The following is a 22738-nucleotide window of genomic DNA, read 5'->3' as shown; positions in this document are numbered from 1 at the left end:
ATAACAAAGGAAAACTAATGTTTTCGATAGAATTAACCTTTGATTCGTTTAGGTTGTTTACCTTTAGTCAACAAAATGCATTGTGCATATATTTGCTCAAGAAACATATCAGTAACCCAAATCAGTATAATCAATATGTTTGAGATGAAGATTGATTTACAGTTTACAAGAAACACTTGTGAACTTTATACATTAAGGCCTGTGATGTCCCGTGAGTGTCCCCTCCCCATTTTCCCGAACCATATCTTCATAGCCTAAACTCTCGACTCTATAAGGAATATGCACATGATGCCGACACTGTCAACAAGGTGGAATATATATACACATAGGCCATCGGGTCTTAGCGCACTGTGTACCTGCGAGTTTCGGAAGTTATATATAATAGTAGGCCTATACCAGTGTTGTCCAACCTTTTGCAGAGGAGGGCCACATGGAATAATTATTATGAAGGAGGGGGCCGCATGAACCCTACGCTCGATTTTTCGATTTTTTTTTGCCCGAAACCCAAGGCAACAAAATGTGAGCACTGCGCGCGGAGCGCACTGATTTATTTTCCTTCCTGATAAAACAGATGAATAAAGTTCAGCCGCCCCCCCCCCCCCTCCGCTGAGTGTCACACAAACTGACCTGTATGCAGTTTTTTGGACCCAGAAGGTTCGAAAGATTGATTATATTGCTTCAAATTGTTATCAATAAATCTGCTCACTAAAATTTTGCACCGTAGAGCATCTCTGGCGGGCCGGACGCAACCCTGCGGCGGGCCGGACTGTGGCCCGCGGGCCGTAGGTTGGACAACCCTGGCCTATACTGTGTGCGCTCGCGATTGTGCTCAAGGGGCAATGTCACGTCCAGAACGAACCATGGTCGATCCATACTTTTTTGAGAAAAGTAACTTAAGGAAGCCAACGCCCAAAATGCCCGATTGACTTACACACTCAATCACAAAAGTAATGAACTCTTTAAGTTTCCTAGTAAGATAGAAGTTCTCACTTTCTAAACGCTACCCAACACTGGATAGCTGACAAGTGGGCCTTTCATGGCACCATCAATTTTCCATGCAGATATTTTGCTATCAGAGCCTGAAGTTTTCGTAAATGGTAAACAACCTCTTCACTCAGTAGTAAACAATTTTCGTACGCTGCTCCTGGGAGGACTAAAGGGGTCTAAAATTGCCTCAATTGACCCAATTTTTGCACCACAAGTACTTCCAATCGTGCTCTTTAACATGCAAGCCACAAATAACTAGATTATGATTGATAACAGGTCAGAAGAGATGTTCTCCATCATCCATCTGATTTTTGGCACTTTTCCTGAGATAGAAGAACAATCGGGCGGATGGATATAGACTCTAATAGGTATATGCCACCCCAAGAAAGAACCTGGGCACGAAAACCAAACAACCGAACGACTGATCCGCTGAAACTACACATGAATGGAAAACAAACTGCTTGGCATCAGAAGTTTTACTGATACCACGCAATATACAAGTGTTTCGCCCTTTTCTGGAACCATCCCATGCCCATCAAATCCTCCATAACTCGAATTATTTCGTATTGAAAAAAGCGAAGGCATAGTTTTTAGGCTCTTTAGCTCAAATTTAGGATGAATTCGAAGTTTAAATAGCGGTAATATTTACATGCGGTCTTTTCTTCATCAAGAAATAAGTTTTGTTACCGACAGTGGCTACGTAAAAGTGGAGGACCTCGATACCCTTTTCTGGTACTATTCCAGCACTTCGATCAATACTCTGACCTCCATAACTTAATTAAGTTAATTTTGAAATATTAGCATTGTTTGGAGACTTGTTGGGTTAACTTTAGGATGTTTTCGAATTTGAAATAGCGGTAAACTCTTAATATTGTCATTTTTGGTCAAGAAGTAAGCTTTGTTACCGATAAAAGTGAACCTAGGCCTATATAATACCACGTCTCTTTCTTGAAACTTTCCACCCCCTCAAATCACTCCATAACTCGAAATATCTAATTTGAAAGGCAAAAAATACACTAACATCTCCTTGCACGCCTCTAATAAGTATCCCCAGTTGCCCCCTGTTGTGTGTCACCATAGTGTCCTTTTCGTTATTTCGTTAATGGCTGCTAGCTTCCGACAGTCTCGTAAGATTTGCATGTTCATCGTAGGCTTGGTCAATCGGTCACCTGAAGTCAATTACTCGCGGCCAAAACTGAGAGTTTGCCAAACCTTGAACCGAGGCAAATTTTGTAAGCTGGTGCAAATTATGTGACCTAGGCATAACCACATTAAGTGTTCATCAGAGCCAGTTCAAGCTGGGAGCAATCGTAAGAAACGTTTCAATCTCCTCAGTTCGTAGCCTTTTCGTGGTACCAATTTTCAAAGGTAAGTTTATGGACTTGCCTAGGCTAATTTAATTATCATAGCCTAACGCAAAGTCTCAGTAGAAACAGTTTGTATCCATAGGCCAAATGCATGGGGCTAGCAAAATGTTACTTTCAATTATGATTTGTTTGAAGAAGGTAACGTCAACAAGGCAGATGTGATTAGGACTTCACTATTCAATTTGATGAGCACTATGTTACAACTAGACTAGGCCCTACAGTAGGCCGACTAGCATATTTAATTATGTTACTGCTATTGCTAACTTAGTTATAGTTAGGCTAGTGTTACTGTGTTAGGCCATAACTTTCAAACTCAATTCATGTTACAACTTAGTTAGGGTTTGGACTACAGTATGTTAATACTCCCATAATCAATGGTATTAGGAATATTTTGTTGCAACACCGTTAATCTTTTTGTGGAACTTGCCGTGGACATTTACGCTAAACTCGGAGAGCTAGGCCCTTCACAACTTCTGTCTTTTGCTAAAGAAGGATACATTTTCATGATTCAAAAACTAGCTACCAGACTACCAGTACAACTTGAATTAACATGTTAGGATGCCTTTGGCAAAATAACTCTTACAAAAATGCAAAGCAATAGGCTTCCAATGGACCTCATTTCATGCTGTTTGTTGTGTACGGTTTCGAGTGTAATGCAGCATGCATGGAGATTTACACACATTGCAGTGTAAATCTCCTGCTAATTGAAGAATGACATCCAACCTTTTTCTTACGAGGCTTTCAGTTGGCTGGTATTGGTTCCGATTGAAAGAATCGATGATTGAACATTCAGTTTTATATCAAGTTCAAGGAAAGTACAAGGTATGCCCTTTGTAATGCTGCTTGAACGGAAGAGAACAAAGCTTGTTTTTGGAAATGTTCACCGTAAATTAGTAGGGCTTTTCAAAACCATTTTGGTGTGGTATAATTACTGAGCGTTTTCAATGGGGTGTTTAGACTCTAAACTTTCTGAAGTGTGTATCTTTGACCTCCCACCCCCAAGTCTGCTTGGGTTGATAATTGTTTTGCAGAGAAACTTTCAAAAATTTAAGAGGAAACAATTTTGTTTGTCAAGTAGCGCTTGAACCACTCTTATCACCAGTAAAGTTATTCGCAGTGAGAGAATGTACCATGTGGTAAATGCATGTGCTTTAAGCAGCTCGGTGTTAAGCAGCCTGTGTGTTACATAGTGAGTTGATGTATGGATCTTTTGTTCTTCTCACAATTCTTTTCATGTTTTGAGAAAAATGAGAAAGAGACTATCAGGGGCAGAAGAGGAAAGTTTTGGATCTGGTGATAACAAACAAACCACGAGTAGAGGAGAATGCCAAACTTTAGAAACAGTTCAGAACTCACGCGACGGCGATTCTAGTCCTTTCCAAGATGGAGAGCCTGAAGTCGTTACCCTCAGCTGCTATCTGGGCCACATTAATTTCATCCTTGGTACGGTAGTGATGTGTCTGGTCGGTGCCGTTTATGCGTGGTATCTCTACACACTTCATGAAAATAGATTGTGGTTTTCTAATATCATGGTGAGTATGATAGTAAAACACATAATTAACCTTCCTCCCTAGTGAACCCCCAACTTGATCATGCCTGTATTTAAACTATTCAAGACCTCCAACACATCGATTGTTGTTCCTGAACAAAGAAGATGTTTCATCCATTACAGAATTTTCCTTTTTCTCCTTTTATGATTTGGCTGTATTTGATGTGACTGTTTCTTGCAGCGTTTTCACTTGGCTTTATGCAAGACTTTGTGTAAAGTAACTGACTCAAATCAACAGTCGTGTCCTACTTTTCGATATTCGTGAGGAATGATGGACTTAAAACTGCCCCCCCCCCCACCTACACACACACAATGACTCTTTTCTGCTAACGAGGGGTGCTCATATAGATCACATGCTAATGCTTATTCCTGTGATTGGCTACATTGGTAGAAACAGTGCAGCTCTACTCGACAACCACCACACACTGCTGACTCATTCTAGAAAGTGCATGGTCAGTTTTCCCGACTGAAGCTAACACAACTTAAAGATGGCAATGGCTTGATCAGTTGCAACCTTAAAGGGTGTGAAGACTTGCGCAAAAAGAAACGTCTAATGCCGGGTCAACTGACCTAGTTTCGAATGAGGTGTAACAGAAGTGTTAGACACCACCATCGATCCCAGAAAATACACACACAGCTTGCTACCCCTCGTAATTAGACACTAGTGTACAGTGAGTACATACAGAGCTCTGCGATCAGTACCCACAGCACATTGTACAAACGATACAGCGATTGTGGGGTCATATATTCCTTATGTCTCAAACATGAACAAGGGTAGAGATTCCACTCGGTATGTAATGAGATACAGTACCTTATAAATACATGTACAGGTAGTTCCACTCGCAAATTTCAGTTTATCTCTCCCCTAATTAAGTGAGGATTACCTTGTGGTTGTACAGCACTGCTCAGACATGTTCGTTAATGCGTTAGTTGTTGGTCCAGTTAATCAACCAGGTGGAAGTAGTTGAGAGATTGGATGGCAAAGCTGACATATACTGTAGTTAACAAAAGTTAGACGTGATTGCTGAGTACCTGTTGCTTAAGTTCTTTGCCAAAATAAAACCTCAAAAACAGTGATATTTGAGATGCTTTATATTCTATTCAGACTCATTGATTGCAATAGTCTGGCATTCAAAACTAAGTACTAGTAGCATTACAATTAGACACAAAGAACTTTAACATCTGCTAGGGTGTAGGCTGTCATTTCATAACTTCTGACCACCCCCCCTCTCCCTTCTCCTCACAACCACCCTACACAAACCTCCTGTAATCACTGACAGGGGAAATCAGGATAGTTCTTGTTGCACAACCATTAATCATATTAAAATGTCTTTACATATAGATATCTCAAGTTTCTAGTTACTTTGTCCTCAATCCTCACCCCACCCCCACTCCCTCCCTCACTCTCTCCACCCTCACAGTTTGGAGTGATTGTCCCATTATTATTCATTTGTATGTATTATTTTTTTTAAATCCTCCTGCAAGCAGGAACTCGCGAAGAAGCCTCATTGGCTAACCAAAGCCACAAGATGACCGAATTCATTCTCTTACATTCCATATTTAACGTCCATGATTATGAATTGTCAATTTTCAACAACTCTGTAACTGGATGACATACATTAATCTTGGAGTGACTCGAACCGGGGACCTGATGATTGGAAGGCACTGGCTTTAACCACTGAGCTAACACTCCTGTTTATGATTCATCCAACCTTTTCTCGTTGCATTTACTACGGTCATTAGCATTGGACTAATTTGCATATGTAATTAGCATTGGATCAATCTGCATAATGTTCCTTTGTCCTTCAGGAGGTGGAGAGAGAAATATCGTTCAGAACAGAAGCAGGTCTTTACTATTCCTACTACAAAATGATGGTTCAGGCCCCATCTTTCTGGCAAGGTTATATATTAAGCTTCTTCTTATTATACCTCCCCAAGGCACTACCCTATGGGTTAACATAAGATTGCACAAATTGACCAGCTTAAGTGTACAATAAGATTCAAAGTGACACTTTCTTTTAATCAGAGCTACACTTGAATATTACCCCAAGCAACCATTACCTTCACAACATATATACCACTTTCACTGACCCCACATATAGTACTGAATAAGAAAAAGTCTTTTTGAACCAGCTGTCCATCTTCAATTTCTTTCCCACATTTGAGTGTAATATTTACAGATTGTTGACTGACCTTAATATTAAAACATGACCAGATACTTTCCTTTTAAACATGAGAAGTTTGCTGATTAAACTTCCTTGAGGGTGACGAAAACTTAATAAATGCAGCTGACTATTTTAAAGATTTTCTGGGAAGCTCCCTGATTTCACTTCATGGTCAAGTGATCTGGGAGTTCTAAATAGCTATCACTTAATTTTCTGTTTGGATTTGGTGTTTGAGTAAAGGGTTTTAGAGGAATTTATTAAAGTAAGGACAATGATTTAAGATAATACTGAATGTGGCTCTAACCAGTCATGTGTCCAACATCATCTTCAGATAGTTTTGAATTAGAGCACAGGTTGATCATTTATTCATGAAATTTGGCAAAATTAGCAAATTATAGAAAATCCAGAATTTCTTAAATTTAAGCTTGTCTCTTGCCACAAAGTTTTGAACCAGTACAGTATACTTAAACGTTCAAATTAAAGGATAAAATGTTCGAGGAAATAAACAGGTTTGCATCTCACGACTCGTGTAATTGCAAAAACCATTTTCCAAGAGTGTTAGTTGCTCATATTCTGCAAAGTTTCATGTAAAAGTAGAATTCAATTTTTAACTTGTGAAAAAACTAACAACCTTTCTTTCTTTCCCATCCCACCCCCCCCCCTCCAACCGTTATGCCCCCACCAACATCTCTCCCATCTGATTGTTTTCTCATCACACCTTGATCATGCGCAGGATGGTATAACCTCCAACATGATACCACGACGGAGAGCTGGAGAACCATCAATGTGTTGAACAGGTTCAATATATACCAAGAGGTTCTGCTGGCTGCAATGTACAGAAACTTACCATTTATCTCAGTAAGTCTGTTTTCACTCCCTCATTTTCATATATTCGGAGTATTAGGAATATGAGTAACAAGAAAATAAGCTAGTAAAAATATAAAAAATAAAAACCCCAGATTTATCTGTCTGTCTGAAGTCTTACCCATTAATGAAATTTATTGGTGTGTTCTTGGAGTGGGAGAGATCCGATCATCAGACCGCATTTATGCGTATGACTGAAGAATTGACAAGTTACGATGCAAAATAATGTAAAATATAAGTAACACAAGCAAGAACATTAGCATGAAATTTGTTGCACCACGATTGTGACCTCCATGTTTCGTTAGATATTTAATATCTACAGAAAGCATTTTCAGGGCTTTGGGTAATTTGGAAAAGAATGTTTGCATATGTGCCATCAATTGAATGGCAATTTTTTTCTTTTTTTGGGGGGGGGGGGGAGGATTGCAGGCATTGGCAGAAATAAAATAAAAAGTTGGAGGGTAAGATGGTCCCCATGTGATGACTTTCAAGAGGCCCTAAAGATGCATAAATATTTTATTTCCGTATAAAATTCATTAATTCATGTGTAAAGTTGAAATTGATTACAGAGATTAAGCAGACTTTGGTTATCATTAAGTTTACCTAGCACTGCAAGCTCTTGTATTAGTGTACGTCAGTTTACAGGAATTGAGAAGTGTTTTATGGATTTTTGCGAGCAGTGTTTCACGACACGTAAACACAACATTTTTTTGGAAAGATATATTTATAATTAAAATATATATGTTCTTGAGAGATATTCTTCATTTCATTACCATTCCATTTCATATTCATTATTAATAATTATGTTCATTCTTGGTGGCTTTATAGCAGGATAAAATATTCGTATGGAAACCTTTGATCATCGTTTTACTTTACAAACCTGTGAAGTTTAACTTCCAATCTGCTTCCAGGGTTGTAGTGTGACATTTGTTGACTGTTGGTAGAGAAATCATCTTTATAGGTATCTCATCCTTTCCTTCCTTAATGGGTAACTATGCTACCTGTACCTCCAGTTCCTGTGTGCGACAAGTTTAAAGCAAAGTGTAGCATCAAAAGGAATGAAGGAAAAGCTATAAAACTGGTTATGAAGAAGAAATCAACAAAAGGTTGGATAACAGGAAGCAGGCCCTCACTCAAATTATAGTTTCTGACAAAAGGTTTAAGCAAATTTCGGCTTACTTTCACTCACTGCATATTTTCGTGCTATCGGATGATAAAAATGTTGCTCCCTCTGAACTCTTTTCATCTTTGCAGGACTACCTTTCACCAATCATCTTTTACATTCATTTCATCTTTGCTTTGCATGGCATCTATCTCATAACTCTATTTGGGCTTGGTTGGTTGCTGGGTAATTCATGGCTTTCAGGTCTGCTTGCCTCTGCATTTTATGTTTGTAACAGGTACAGTACAAAAACTTCTTCACCGAAATATTCTAACTCATTAAATTCATTTATTTGTTTTATCCCCAATTGTGTACGATGGTAAAAGGAAGTCTTAAAAAGACTTAACAAAGTAGGAGACTCCCTGGAAGAAAAGGGCAAAAAAATGTACAAATATAAATAAAACATTATATAGAGTACGTAAGGATTAAATATACAATAATGATAACCTGATGATGCTGATATGGATACGTGAATAGATTATATAATACTAGAACGAGTTTATAAATTTTTTTTCCAAATGTCTGGTGAATGTGGGTTTTGAAGGTATAGACTAAAACTTTTTTGATAGATCATTCCAAATTTGTATTGCTCTATTACGAAGACCGAATTTCCCTGTTACTATGGTAAAAATAGCAATGAGCGTTGTCGGCTTGTCTTGTGTGATGGTTATGTAAGACTCTGTTACTACATTCATTCACTCATTCATTCACTCGCAAGCTTATCTACACATTTCATCTATCATTGTTAACAATATGTAGGAGCAAACTCATCACTGCTTTTATACTATATTGTGACTGTAGGCACTGTCGATCATGCAAGGGAGATTCTTAGCTATCCTCCAAGGTTAGGACAACCAAAATCAGCATGTCATGCTGTTTACATCAAATTTAGATGGTGTAATTGTAACTAAAGACCCCGAAATAGGTGAAATGATCAAATTGGTATCACCTTTCGTCACTTTCGAGATACTGAAATCAAATAAAAAAACGGTGGTTTGACCTTCGATCCACTCTAAGTAGAGTTTTAGTAGCCCAAAGCTGGTGTTCTAGCCATTCACTAACCTACACATCTGTCCTACAGTGTACATAATTGTCATTCTTTGTTTATATTTTATTACATTTTTGGGGGGGACTACCAAATTTACTGTTCTGACAACCAAAAGAGGTGAAACCAGGTTGTTTGTAGGACAACCAGAAAAAAAATCATTCAAAATTTGTCCGAAATGATAGTTTCATTACGTCAGTCAGAATTTTCTCTTACATCAGAGAAACATTTTTCAAGGCATTTTCATATCTTCTTCATCCTCTCTGTGTAGCCTTTCTACATCCACTCAGTATACGTTTGTCTTCCAGGAAGACACGTAAGGTACAAAAGTAACTGAGTACAATTTAAGAGTACACAAGGTTCAATATCTTGTAATTGTACTCACACTTCATGAGTGTCAGTACATGGTATTTTTTTTGTATGAGGAAGAGTCAGAGTGTCTGGGGTGGGGGAGGGGGAGGTAGGGCGGGTCGTGGTGGCCAGTGGGTCAGTCCTTAGAGAAGATACTGGGTCGTGGGTCAAAGAGTTTGCTGAGCACATACATGTACTGAATCCAATGAATCTTAAACTAGAAATAAAATAAAACTGTTAGCAAACTGCTTATCCACTAGAGAGAATGTGTAAAAGAAAGTTGGCCTGATGTTTCGATCCTACCAGGATCCAATGAATCTTGATGTTTATATGAATACGAAACCACAAATACTACATGTGTGTACATTTACATACATGCAAATGTGTAGGCCGCCTACTTGAGTTAAGACTAGTACTTCTAAGCAAATTGACTTAAATATATTTGGGGGGTTGGGGGAGGGGTCATGATGGCTCAGTCCTAGTGGCTCAGTCCTATAAATGGTAGATACTCACTCCTCATGAGGATCAGTACATGGTTTTTGTTTTGAACTTAAAAAAAATATCTTTGCATTACCGACAGGTCTCATACAACGAGGGTCGATTTTACCGTACCACTCCGGGAGAGTTTTGCCATTCCGATTTTGTACGTACAACTTTTCTCGGTAACCCTGTACCTGAGGTCATCTGCTAAGGAAGGAAGAGAGGTACTTTTTATTTCAAAAATATTGGATAATATTTATAAGATTTTAAAGGGAGGGTGAAACTAACTACTACTTTTTCTTCAAAGTTTACGATCACTTCTGCTGTTCACCAACATTTCTGGCGAAATCACCCTTGAGAAAATGTCCTTGATAAAAAATAATTGACAGAAGTTGTCTATATCAGCCTAACAATGACATTTGTACATGAATTTGCTGAAATCACATGTTTTCATGAATTCCTAAAGCGTGTGGAAAACATGGACTTTGACACATACTTGTGACAAGTGAGCGAGAAAATGTGTGTTTCTGTATTGGCAAACCTGACACAATCCAAACCAAGGATAAAACAATTATTGGCCTACATGGAAAACTTGGACAATTCTGTCTCACACATTGAATATCTTGCCACAAGCTGTCACAGATTCCTACGTGAACCTGTGTGATGGAGTTTCCCCAGTGTGAGAGAGGGAAAGACTGACAGATCTGTGTCATCGTGTGTCAAAAATCGCCCTCTTGATCCCCGCACAATCCCTTTGGATTTCAAGGGATTGTCACTGATACCTCGATGTTTTTTCATTGGCGTACTGTGAAATAACCACAAGAGGTACTCAAGTTATATGATAGATATTATTGTGAGTGAATACCTATTATTATAATGTATTAATATAATCATATCTTTGTGATTATTTATACTAGATTTATGACCTTTAAAACCACCTTTTTTATTTGTTTTAATTACAGAGTCTAAAGCTGGCAGCCGTGGTGGTTTCTTCCATTTGTTTTACAATTACCTGGCAGTTTTCACAGTTTATACTGTTACTACAGGCAATCAGCTTATATATCTGTGCATTTCTGAGCATCATCCCCTCAAGGAAGGTAGAATACTTGTTAATATCTCTTGTGTTCTTTTTATTTTATAAGCAGGATCTATCTTGGGGCTCTTTCAGATTTCAGGAATCTTGATAGTCGATGGGGATGGACTATCATGACACTCTTAAATGTACCCACCATGACCTGTAGAAGAGGCGAAAGTTTTGCACATTATTCCGTCCCAACCCATGTCCCTGATCCCTCTACAGAATATTCCTGCTTTGTCAACAAAAGTACTAAAATGCATTAAATTAATTCCAAACAAAAACTACTTTATTTCATCCTGTTTAGCATATAAGCATAAAAAAGTAATGCTGATGATTACTGAAGAAAGACAAAAAATCATGTGTTCCATTGGTCCTTTTTGGAACTTTTCCTGATGGTTCATTTTAGTTACAATGCTTTCTTCTCTCCATCCCTTGTCTACCAATCCCCTTACATCTATCTCATTGTGTTCACAGTACTCATTAACCTGTCTGTATTCTGTGCGTGTTTTTGTCCCTTCTGTTACTGTTACTTGTCATTTAACCTCTGAAGAAGATCCTGCTAGTATCGAAACATCAGGCCAACTTACTTTTACACATTTTAGTTACAATGTCACAAGCATTTTCAGTCTTTGCACTGTTAGCACTCCATGGTTTCAACAGTGGGCATTCCATGATTTGGGGGACCTGGCTTAATGTCTTTGTACTCAGTGTACTGTGGTTCAGTAAGACATTGTTTTGTGTTAATTATATACCATTGTCTGCAAAGAAACAAGACAATGAATAATGTGTATGTACATAATGCATACTCATGATAGAGTATCTAAATCCTTTCAAAAACCGCAAACTATTTCGAGATACCAAGGTTAACTTAGTTGATTCTTTTAATGACTGCTGGAAATACAGAAAACATATTGCAAAATTCAACTCCTGATTTATGGGTCGGCCCTTTTGATTGGCCTTTTTGAATCTTTAAAAAAGTATGATCGTAGTGAAATTGTCTATGATTTCAATCTCCTCTTATTTGCTATGCAACCTAAGAGTTTGGCAGTCCAAAGAATTTAACAATTTTAACAGTTTTTATTTTATTTTTATTTATTTTTTTGGCTATTGAAGGATCAATCGTTAGGTTATAAATTATATGCATGTGAGGAGATTACAAACTTTGTTTGACTTTCTTCAAACATGAAAATGGATGCCATCAGATTTCACTTCATTTTTTTCCTCTAGGTGGAGTCTCTATTGATGAGCATTGCTATTATCCTACCGCTGGTGGCATTCATGCAGTTTAATAATGCGATGCTAAAAGCATCAGTTGCTCAGAGCTTCTCCTTAGCAGCATGTCTACAACTGCATTTTCTGGTAATAACAAACCCATTTTAATTACAGAATTATATTTGATCTGATTTGTGTAAATAAAATTAATGGGAAGTTTTTGTGATACCAAAAGTATCTAGGGCACTGTAAGACTACATATAAGCAAAATTCCATAAAGAGGAAAAGTGAAACGGTTTTTGTTCATTTGATTGTTTCTTTCTTTCTTTCAGAGCGGGTGGGATGGGTTTTTTGTATTAAATTTGTAAGTACAAGATTTGCTTGCCCGATTGCAGCCTGTTATGTTGTTGATTTAGTTACAACTAAAAAAGGAAAAATTTATACATATTCAGGAGTTTTAATTAATTCAATTTTGCAACAAGGCATAATTTTTCTGGATTGGATAGTGTTATCTCAGTGTGTCAGTTTAGTGTATGACATTCCACCTCTCCCCCACCCACCCTTTCTTTTCCCCTCTTGTGGGGGGGGTTAGATACTTTGTATGAACTTAAAAAGTGTGACGGATGTTCGCAGCCAACAATGTTTTGACATATGTATGTATATTAGATCCTCCTAGTATATTAGATAGAACTCGCAAAGAAGCCATCATTGGCTTATCAAAGCCGCAAGGTGACCGAAGTCAGTCTTAGATTCATATTTAACGTCCATGATTATGAATGGCAATTGTCAACAACTCTGTAACTGGACGACGTACATTTATCTTGGAGTGACTGGAACTTAGGACCTTATGATTGAAAGGCACCGGCTGATGTTTGTTTATGATATTATGTTTGTTTATTTTAAAATGCTGAAAATAAACATAGGTTGTGAATACAAAAACTGCTAAACATCTTTGCACCTGTTTAGCATCTTGTAGATTTTGCTATGCTATATCCTGGGTTATTCCCCTGATTAGCATAAGCGTTAAACTTGAGATAAGTATGTTACCACTTTCATATAAATTCTATGTTGGGTTTTTTTTTGGTCCTTTTATAGCCAGATGTGAGCAAGGGGCCTGGATTCTTCAAGAACCTCTTCTGGAATTGTTATAGGTTACTTCATGCTACTGGTTATTTCCTATTTCTCTTTCTCATCACAAAGGTAATAACTTCAATTCAATTCAATTTATTTATTTATTTATTTATTTATTTATTTATTTATTTATTTATTTATTTATTTATTTATTTATTTATTTATTTATTTATTTATTTATTTAATTATTTATGATGTTTGATATCACGTTTCGTTTCAATCTATGTGTACTATGAGAGACTTAGCAATGATGACACTTACTAGGTGACCATATTAAGTAATTCTAGCATATTTATTGGAGTATCAGTTTCCCCTTTCAGATTTTTTTGTTATGTGTTATTGTTCTTATAGGTAATTAATTACCCATTTATACAAAATTTATCATCATCTTCAAAAAAAAAATTAACCTGCAATTTCAAGACCAGTAAAACCAACTACTCCGATTGTATTGCAGCATTCTTCATATAGTTTCAAATATTTTGTAATAAATTATTTTATTTGAATGTTTCTCTTGTGTGCTTTGGTATTGAAGAGATAACACAAGTCTAATGAATATTCAAAAGTACTGTCCTATCTAAATCCCCCACCCTCCCCTTCCCCTTCCCCCTCCCCTTATATTCTTAGTGTTAATGACATACCTGAAGTTTTGTCTTTTGATTTCTCTAGTATCTGATTGGAACAGAGGATGACGGACATATATTCCGATTCTTGTCATCAAAGTTTGATTACTCTAATGGAAGGTAAGAGATTTTGAAAGGCTTAACCAATTAATTAATACAATTAAGTAGTATTCCAATTATTAATGTGTCATGTAGGTACAGATTATGAAAAAAATTGTCCTACCTTGTCTTGGTGTTATTCAATCCTATTACCTAAGTTTGTCCAAACTTTGAATTTCTAGCATTCTAGAAACAATGTAAATAACTAGCAAATATTAGTTAAATCGGTCTCATTTCACATTATTATTACAGAAAGGTATAAACTTAAGGGGGGGGGGGGGGGGGGGTAGCTGTATTCAAAAGAAAATGCTTTTTCGGAACCAAAAGAGTACATTTTCTTGGCATATATATATATATCCTTCACAGCAAAGAAGGTTTGGATTACTGGGTACTCCTTTAATTAAGGTTACTTCATGAATATTCATATTTACTGTGGTTTCTGTTTTACAGTGAATTTGATGTCCTACTCTACATGTGTAACTCTGCATTTCAATTTATGCCTTGGACGACGTTGGAGGAACTCAGCAGTGGGGTCGTCTTCCTCTGTTATCTGCCCACGATGTTCGGACTTCTTGTTATCACCATGGTAACGGCGGTGTACAGAATGTAAGTGTAATTAGAAGTGACATACACCCATGGTAGACATACGTGACCAGTTTAGCTTGAGAAGGGAGGAGACTTTTATCTAGAATTAGAAATCTGCTCACCATCTACAGAACTGACCACATATCCCCAATTTTGACCAATTTCACCCAAAATGTTTGGCTGAGGGTAAATTGCTGGCCCTCCACCCTTGGAGCCCAACCTTGCACCCTATTCCAAATCTCCAAGTCCCTTTTTCCTAACCACATATTTATGCACCCAACCAACATCATTAACCTACAGTGTGTGATAGAAATACATAGGATGAACACATAACCAGCAAACCAAAATTGTTTTCTGCCTGAGAGATACCAAGATTTTGATTTAATTTTAACTTTACAAGACTTATATATTGAGTAAGTCAAGTAAAATTATATCACAAAGCCTGCAGTCATTAAAAATTAAAGATTTCGGAGATATTTTTAGTTAATATTTCTCCTCTTATTTTCCATCTTATTTTCTTTAATACAAATATGTATTTCTAGTTATTACTAGATGTGATTTAACATGTGCTACTGCTGGAATTTATTGCACTTAAAGCAAATGTTTATTTCATTATAATTTTTGTTTTTTGGGAGGGGGGAGGGATTGTCTTTCATATGCATCTATATGATCATCCAATTTAAAGATAGAGACACTGTGTTCATATATTCTGTATTCTATGATAGTGACTGTGTGAATGAATCAGTAGCCTATGAAAGCAATCCCGATTGTGTCTCGGGTTAAATAATACAATTCATCAACTACCTTTACCATTGTCTGAAAAGCAATGTGCATGCAAAATATTGATTCATATTCATAAACCAACTAAGTCAGGTTTTCAAAAGATGCAATGTGAGAGGTCATTGGCCTTGACTCCAAGTCTTTTGGGGGTTTCTGTCCTTCCAAATTATTCCCAGACATTCAGGAGGAGTCTTAAATTAAAAAAATAAGCTGTCCCAGGAAGGGAAAACATACACATGAGTGCCCATAACTGGACTTTATAGCATGCTAGCTTCAATGCAATACTAGCAAATATTGGTTCATTGAGAGTATTATATAGTGGATGGTATCAACCTCATTTTAACTTTAGTCAGTTGATATCATCGTAAACGTGTCCTTCAGGTTTTTTGAGGTCTTTCCATCTCCTCAGATGGACAAAAGTTGATGATGCCTCTGCAGCTAGACAGTATTTTATAACCTCCAACTCGGAGCTCTGCTACCATGCCATGCAGAGCGCCCTCTTTGGAGTCATGGCTTGGGTGGTGATGAGAATGAAATACGTGTGGACTCCACAGGTCTGTGTCATCTCAGCCTTTGGGGTCGGCTGTCGGTCAACGTGGAGAGTTGTTTTAGCCAAGGTTGGAATCGAGTCTAAATGGCTGGTAAGTTTATATTTACACCAGTTAAAGGGATATATATCTTGGTGATAGGCAATGTCAAATATACATTGAAGAGGAAAATATTTTTAACACTGTGATTCAAATGTATTCAGCTTTAACCAACCTGATCCATTTTAATCTGTTGATCATCAGTGATATGTTTTCTTATATTTTCTTATCTCTTCTGAACTCCTTCAGGTCGATATTATCAGGAACTCTGTTGTCGTGATTGTGTTGTCACTGTTGGTGTCCAGAGTAAGTACTAGTTAGGGTGTGCCAGTATATCGATATACCAGGTATACCTGGTAATACCAGGTATTCGTCAGCTGGTGTTCAGAGTAAGTACTAGTTAGGGTGTGTCGGTATATTGATATACCGGGTATACCCGGTAATACCAGGTATTGGTCAGCTGGTGTCCAGGTTAAGTACTAGTTAGGGTGAATCGGTATATCGATATACCAGGTATACGCGGTTATACCAGGTATTCTTCAGCTGGTGTCTAGAGTAAGTACTAGTTAGGGTGCGTCGGTATATTGATATACCGGGTATACCCGGTAATGCCAGGTATTCGTCAGCTGGTGTTCAGAGTAAGTACTAGTTCGGGTGCGTGGTATATCTATTTACCAGGAATACCCGGTAATACCCAGTATTTTTCACCTGGTGTCCAGAGTAAGTACTAGTTCGGGTGCGTCGGTATATCGATATACCTGGTATATTGGTATCTGTTTATCTTAATTTTCTATTCACTTTACTAATGTAACTACTTAATCTTTCTTTTGAAACTGCTTTCCCAAAGATGCACACACATTGGTACATATTACCTCATACTCTTACTTCGCTTTCTTCTCCCCTCAACCCACCTCCTTATCGGTCTCCTGTTAGCTTTGTTATAAGTGGTTAGATGGATGATTTAATAACTTAGAAGGTTAACATTATTGAATAATGTAAACCACTATATGAAAATGTCAAGGATAGCCATTTAGCTTGTAAACACTCAGAAAGTGCCATCGTTCTTGTTAAAGTGGCATCAGTGCCTCCGATCAGAACTTATCTGTCGCTATGTCAAGTTAAATTGATGGCAACTATGGGAAACAAATGTATCAACTTCAAACTACATATAAAACCAAACTTAACAACAAAATTCCTCATCAGCCTTCCAAATCCAAGCTTGTTCTGTAGCAATATGCTCTTAGTAAAAGTGGGGAACCGAATTGTTTCTCTCTTCTTGTACTGATATTGTTTATATTTCAAGCTTTTCTTTAAAAATAATTGCATTTTTGGAATCAATGTTTCCTTATATTTCAACAGTCGCTACCAACTATGTCATCAGAACTGGAAATATTGAGAGAGTTTTATGATCCTGATACAGTAGAACTCATGCATTGGATCAAGTAAGTTGGCTTCTCTTTGGCAAGATTCCTAACACTCACCGGAGGGCATAAATTTCACCTTCTCTGACAACAGTCTTTGATGCACTCGCTAGAAAGTGCAACCTCTTGTAGTTAAGTTCATGAAGAGTGGTGGCCCCTCTAAGAGTCACTGACCGTAAGTAATGTTATGTCAAGAATGGGTGAAAGGTATCATCAGCTGATATGGTATCATAAAGGGGGGTGGGGTGGGGGGAGGTGAAGAATTATATAACTAACCATAAAATTAAAAAAATGTGATAAAAATGGATAGTACAGGAAAAAAACAGACTCTTGGATGTTATTAAACCCTGAATTTCCAAAGTGACAAAGTATCTTTTATCATTTATGTGCTGGTTTTGGACACTGATCTATGACACTAGGAATCTTACAATCTTTGATTTAAAAGTCAACAGACACCTCAGGAGGCTTCTTTTAGTGGTAGCATGCAGCTCCTAGCCGGGGTCAAACTCTGCACTGGGAGGAAACTCACCAACCATCCACACTTTGAAGATAAAATGCTTAGGAATGTGACTTTCCAAGTAAGAAATTTCGTTTTTTTTTTTTTTTTTTTTTTTTTGGTGGGGGGGGGGGGCACTTTCATTATCTACTAATAACTTGTAGTGATAAGAGAGTATGAATGTTTTATTGTTTTATGTTATGAGTTACTCATTGTTCCCTGTTCTTTACATTTGCATTTAACTTAAAGGGTGTGAAGACTCGCGCAAAAAGAAACGTCTAATGCCGGTAATTTGACCTAGTTTTGAGTGAGGTGTAACAGAAGGGTTAGACACCACCATCATCCCAGAAAATACACACACAGCTTGCTACCGTAGGCAATTAGACACTAGTTTACAGTCAGTACATACAGCTTCGGTCAATACCCACAGCACAGTATACACAGCAGCGATGGACATCTCAGGTCCAACTAAAGATAACAATTAGGGTATCACGTTTCAGTTACTGTCTGCATTTTGTAGCGACACAAACAAAACGTCACTTGCAAGCAACAGAAAGTTAATTTTTTTCAGATGGCCGCACACGGTTTGGGGCGAGTCTTCAATGCCTTTAATATACAACTCACAGACTAGATCCACCCACCCTACAACTCCAATCACAGAGTATTACAAACATCGTTTTTATGTTTAGTCAAGCTGTCCGTACCCATTCTTTTTCCTATCTTCACACCCTGCTGTCCCCAGAAGGGATGGTAGGACTCCACTCCAGTGCTGCACCCCTCCCAACCACTCTAATTCCCCTGAATTACCTTGATATAACGAGTACAAAACTAAGGAATGCTGCTTGATTTCTTGGGTTAGACTGGAAAGAACAACTCTGTACTTTAATAAAAATTACTCACCACAGAAACCTAGAAGAGATACCAAACATAGTATGAAACATTACCAAACTGACCCCTCAGCCACAGCCCACACAGGGCATGATGGTGTTATGCCCTTGGGTGTGGCATGTCAAGTAAGTTATGAATTGTAGATGAAAATCATGGGATCTTTCGTCACAAGTCATCTACGGTAATTCCCTGCTCTCTCTCTCACTCTCTTTAGCTTTATCAGGTCTATGCAAAACGGTCAGTAAAAGAGGTTTACGATATCCATTCAGAGATAGGAACAGACTTTATTATTTTGGAAGATAGCATTTGTCTGGCTAGAAGCAATCAAGGGTGCAGATTAATCGATATCATGGACGTAACCAATGGGCATGTGAGTATCGCCAACTATATCATGAATATTCATAAATATTCATGAATATGTTATATGATAAGCTCAATACTACACTTCAATTACATATCGTACTGGCAGTGATTGTAAGTCCTCTTGGTGCCAGTTACAGCTTGTGTTGATTTAATCCCGGACACTATGATGTGTCTCATGTTACAGAGTGATATTTTATATCGATGAGTAACGTCAGAAATTTTATAGCTTGTGTTTCTTCAATGAAGTGTTTCTGCAATGGAATTAATTTGTTGAATAGAACAAATAACTGGTAGCTTTTAAGATAATTTAAAGCAATTAGCAAGTTGTCACAAACAACATTAGAGCACAGTATTTAATGTTTTCACTATAAGTTTGTGGAGTAGTTAGAACAACATACCTATAATACAAAGACTAGTCCATTGCTCTTCAAAATGTAGCATAAATTATGGCACTTTTGTAACATTCATATCTTAACTTAATTTTGAATAGAAAATTCTATGGTTGTTGTCATTAAATTATTAGGCTGATTGGTTTAGCAAGGATGAAAGACATTTGTTGGGAATAATCCACTAGTCAGTAAATGTGAATGTGTATGATAAAACTGAGTGAATTTGATCAGAAATGTCGACGGGGTTGCAGGCAGGCCTAAAATTTCACCATTCATGCCACATACTAAAGAAAATGAGATGTCAAAAATAAAATTTTTACTTGCTAGAATCAAATCCCCTGCCACTTCCACTCATCAGTTAATGTATTGATTTGAATGTTCATGTTCTTAAAGGCATTGAAGACTCTCGCACAAAGAAACGTCTCATGCTGGTAATCTGACCTAGTTTCGAATGAGGTGTAACAGAAGTGTTAGACACCACCATCTATCGAGAAAATACACATACAGCTTGCTACTGTCAGTATTTAGACACTAGTGTACAGTCACTACATACAGCTATGGTCAATACCCACAACACAGTGTACATAGCAGCGATTGACATTTCAGGTCTAGATGAAAGATAACAAGGTATCACGTTTCATTACTGTCTGCATTTGTAGCGACACAAAATAAACTTTACTTGCAAACAACGTAAAGTTAACTTTTTCAGATTGCGGCACGCGGTTTGGGGCGAGTCTTTAATGTCTACTGGCAGGAAATATACAACCACTCTTTTTTCGTTTCTCTGGTAGCAAATGGCGAGATCCACTTGCAATGTATATCATCGTCGTTGTCGTTTTTCTTTGGTGTCTGTTTTTAGCCTCCAGACTACACTAAGGAAGGACGGAGAGAGGAAGCAGGTCCAGGAACCATCAGAGAACGATTCTGTGAAGTCATCAGACGACAGACTCCCGAACAGGTGCAATATTTCAAGAGAGTCTTCCAAAATAAGACGTTCAGAATCTATCAAGTCATGTCGGTTACAACCACCACACAGATCCTTGCCCAATGACGGAGTTTCATCTTGTCCTAACGATGGAATGCGTAACGTATCGCTATTTTAACAGTTGAATTGGGGCTTTTGACCTTAATGTATTCAGTATTATTATAATTAGTTTTCCAATTTTTCTGTTCTTGTTTTTCATGATCTCTAGTCTTGTTTGTAATTCAGAAATTTTCACCTTGAGGACACAACACCTTGGATTAAGAAGATTTGCTGTTTCAATCATTTCATTTATTCTTGACTATTTCATGACTTCTAAGGCTTCTGTATCTCTCTCATACAGAGAGATCATCACTCACAAGAGGCCTCTATCATACCAGTTACATACAGGAACAAAGATGTGGTTGGGTTCACTTCTCATTTCAATCAGGAATTGTTTTGGTTAAAGATGAAATTTGTGTCAAATTGGCAGCAATCTTGGTATCAAACCTTCCTGGACTGGGAAAATGAGTTAAATGAAGACATAATCTGTTTCTTTAGCTCACCAAATCACACCTGTAATATAACAAAGCTCTACAAAATCCTCAAAGGTTCGCCAGCGTGAAGCATAAGCCACGGCGTTGAATGTATCGGCGCAGAATTGTCTGTATTGGACTTCTCAATAGTTAGCAGTGGCTTGCTCAGGATTTTGAAGGTGGGGTCAAATACAAAACTTTCCCCTAAGGGGTTGAATATGAATGGACCAGAGAGGGATGAAGGATTTCATAAACAAGGGATGTGGCCCTTTAGGTTGTTGAATGGCAACTCCCATGTATGGGGGGACTGTGGGTCCTTACCCCCAAAAAAAATCAAAATTTTATGACATCAAATGGTGCAGCATCCTGGGACAGTTAAAATCCTACAAAATGTTAACTTTGCTTTCAAAAGAGAAGCAAAATATTATCTAGTCAATTTAGAGAGAGTAAAGAGATTGATACCTTATTACAATTTTACTCCAACATTTATCATTTTTTGTAGTCCCTAATTCTGAAATATTGCGACTTGTCAAATGCTTACTGAATAGGAAATGTAGTTGAAAATATTTGATTAATCTTTTAGAGGGATTTTTGCGACCTTTCTTAGGGGAGCATGACATCTTTAGTGTCACTACCTGATCAAAAAACATTACCAAGAAATTTCCATCCATGAACACAAAAAAATCATTTTTAACTTGATATTCAATCAAACTTTTAAGTGCCAATAGAATACCAACGATATTCATATATTATTTACAAAAACTATTGCATTATAAATTCAGTTGAACTGTTAGTGCTTGAAAAACAGTTATATAGTTAAAAAGTGTTATCATTTTTAAAGTTTCTCATATTCTGTATTAAGCTGAGATCATTGCATTTTATCACATAATATGAGTTTCAACAACGTCACTTTTTTTTCTTTTTCTTCTTTCGATTTTAAAATGTTTGTTATTTTCATGTTGGTAAATTTTGCTGTTTTTCGCAAGTTTTGTGTTGTTAAGTTGTTGAAATTAAACTTACGTTAGATAAAACTCCAAACATGAGAAGCTCAATCAAAACTTAATCTGTAAAGAGTTGAAGTACTGCCAATTATGGAATGAAACAATAATAATAATCAAAGTTGCTATATCATGAGATAAAACAAAAGCACCTGCCAAACAAATTAGGCTGGAAAGAACCATCATGTAAGATGGAGGGGAGGATTGGGGGAGGGGAGGGTGGGGGAGGGGTTCATGCAGGTGTCCTTTCAGTTAGAGCACCTCAGATATGGACCATATCATGGATTCATAAATAGTGGGACCACGTCATAATTCCTCTTCATTGTGGTATAGGGTTACCATACATCCCAATATCATTTTTCTTCTATCGTACGTGTGCCTTCAGGTGGATTTAAAAACTTTTAAATAATGTCTCGATTTTTGCGGCAGTGCCAACAAAGTTTTCAATTACACAGTGGAAGCAGTTTCTCAACAGTCACTTGGCCAACTAGCTACGCAAAGTTGAGCAGAGAAACACAAATTGTTAATAGTGGCTGTCCTACAATAGTTCTTACCATACAAGGTATATGGGTTTTGTAACTTCAAATGTTATTTAGCATTTTTATGTAGCCCTTCAAAATTGTT

General features: G+C 37.4%; 2 protein-coding genes across 3 annotated transcripts in view; one reads left to right on the top strand and one right to left on the bottom strand.

Moving 5' to 3' along the window:
* The first annotated feature begins 1959 nt into the window (after window positions 1–1959).
* LOC139963049 (protein C-mannosyl-transferase DPY19L3-like) lies at window positions 1960–21580 on the top strand. 2 transcript variants are annotated; one of them, XM_071963517.1, is made up of 17 exons: window positions 1960–2297; window positions 3598–3886; window positions 5713–5803; window positions 6802–6926; window positions 8187–8332; window positions 10071–10194; window positions 10933–11067; window positions 12276–12407; window positions 13356–13460; window positions 14058–14131; window positions 14561–14716; window positions 15885–16116; window positions 16312–16368; window positions 17422–17504; window positions 17929–18061; window positions 19082–19237; window positions 20479–21580. In XM_071963517.1, exons 2-17 carry the CDS (start codon window positions 3602–3604, stop codon window positions 20668–20670), a joined length of 2226 nt encoding a protein of 741 aa, XP_071819618.1. In that variant the 5' UTR covers window positions 1960–2297; window positions 3598–3601; the 3' UTR covers window positions 20671–21580. The 2 variants fall into 2 exon arrangements, with proteins under 2 accessions (XP_071819618.1, XP_071819617.1); XM_071963516.1 differs by having other exon boundaries at window positions 1963–2355.
* Window positions 18230–22738, bottom strand: part of LOC139963048 (leucine-rich repeat serine/threonine-protein kinase 1-like) — a 495817-nt gene continuing 491308 nt past the window's right edge. Inside the window, exon 27 of the transcript XR_011791490.1 lies at window positions 18230–18276. The gene's annotated coding sequence lies outside the window, so the exon portion shown is untranslated. The remainder of the gene's footprint in view (window positions 18277–22738) is intronic.

Source organism: Apostichopus japonicus, chromosome 21, assembly GCF_037975245.1.
Source record: "Apostichopus japonicus isolate 1M-3 chromosome 21, ASM3797524v1, whole genome shotgun sequence".
Classification (NCBI taxonomy): Eukaryota; Metazoa; Echinodermata; class Holothuroidea; order Aspidochirotida; family Stichopodidae; genus Apostichopus; species Apostichopus japonicus.
Note: the sequence above shows the minus strand (reverse complement) of the source record. Positions and strands in the feature narration are given on the sequence as shown.

Bases quoted from the DNA above. Each gene is read 5' to 3' on its own strand.
- LOC139963049 (XM_071963517.1), top strand. From the start codon at position 3,602: ATGAGAAAGAGACTATCAGGGGCAGAAGAGGAAAGTTTTGGATCTGGT. The intron at 14,132-14,560 runs GTAAGAGATTTT...TCTGTTTTACAG, and splicing joins TTTGATTACTCTAATGGAAG to TGAATTTGATGTCCTACTCT. The intron at 18,062-19,081 runs GTAAGAAATTTC...CACTCTCTTTAG, and splicing joins TTAGGAATGTGACTTTCCAA to CTTTATCAGGTCTATGCAAA.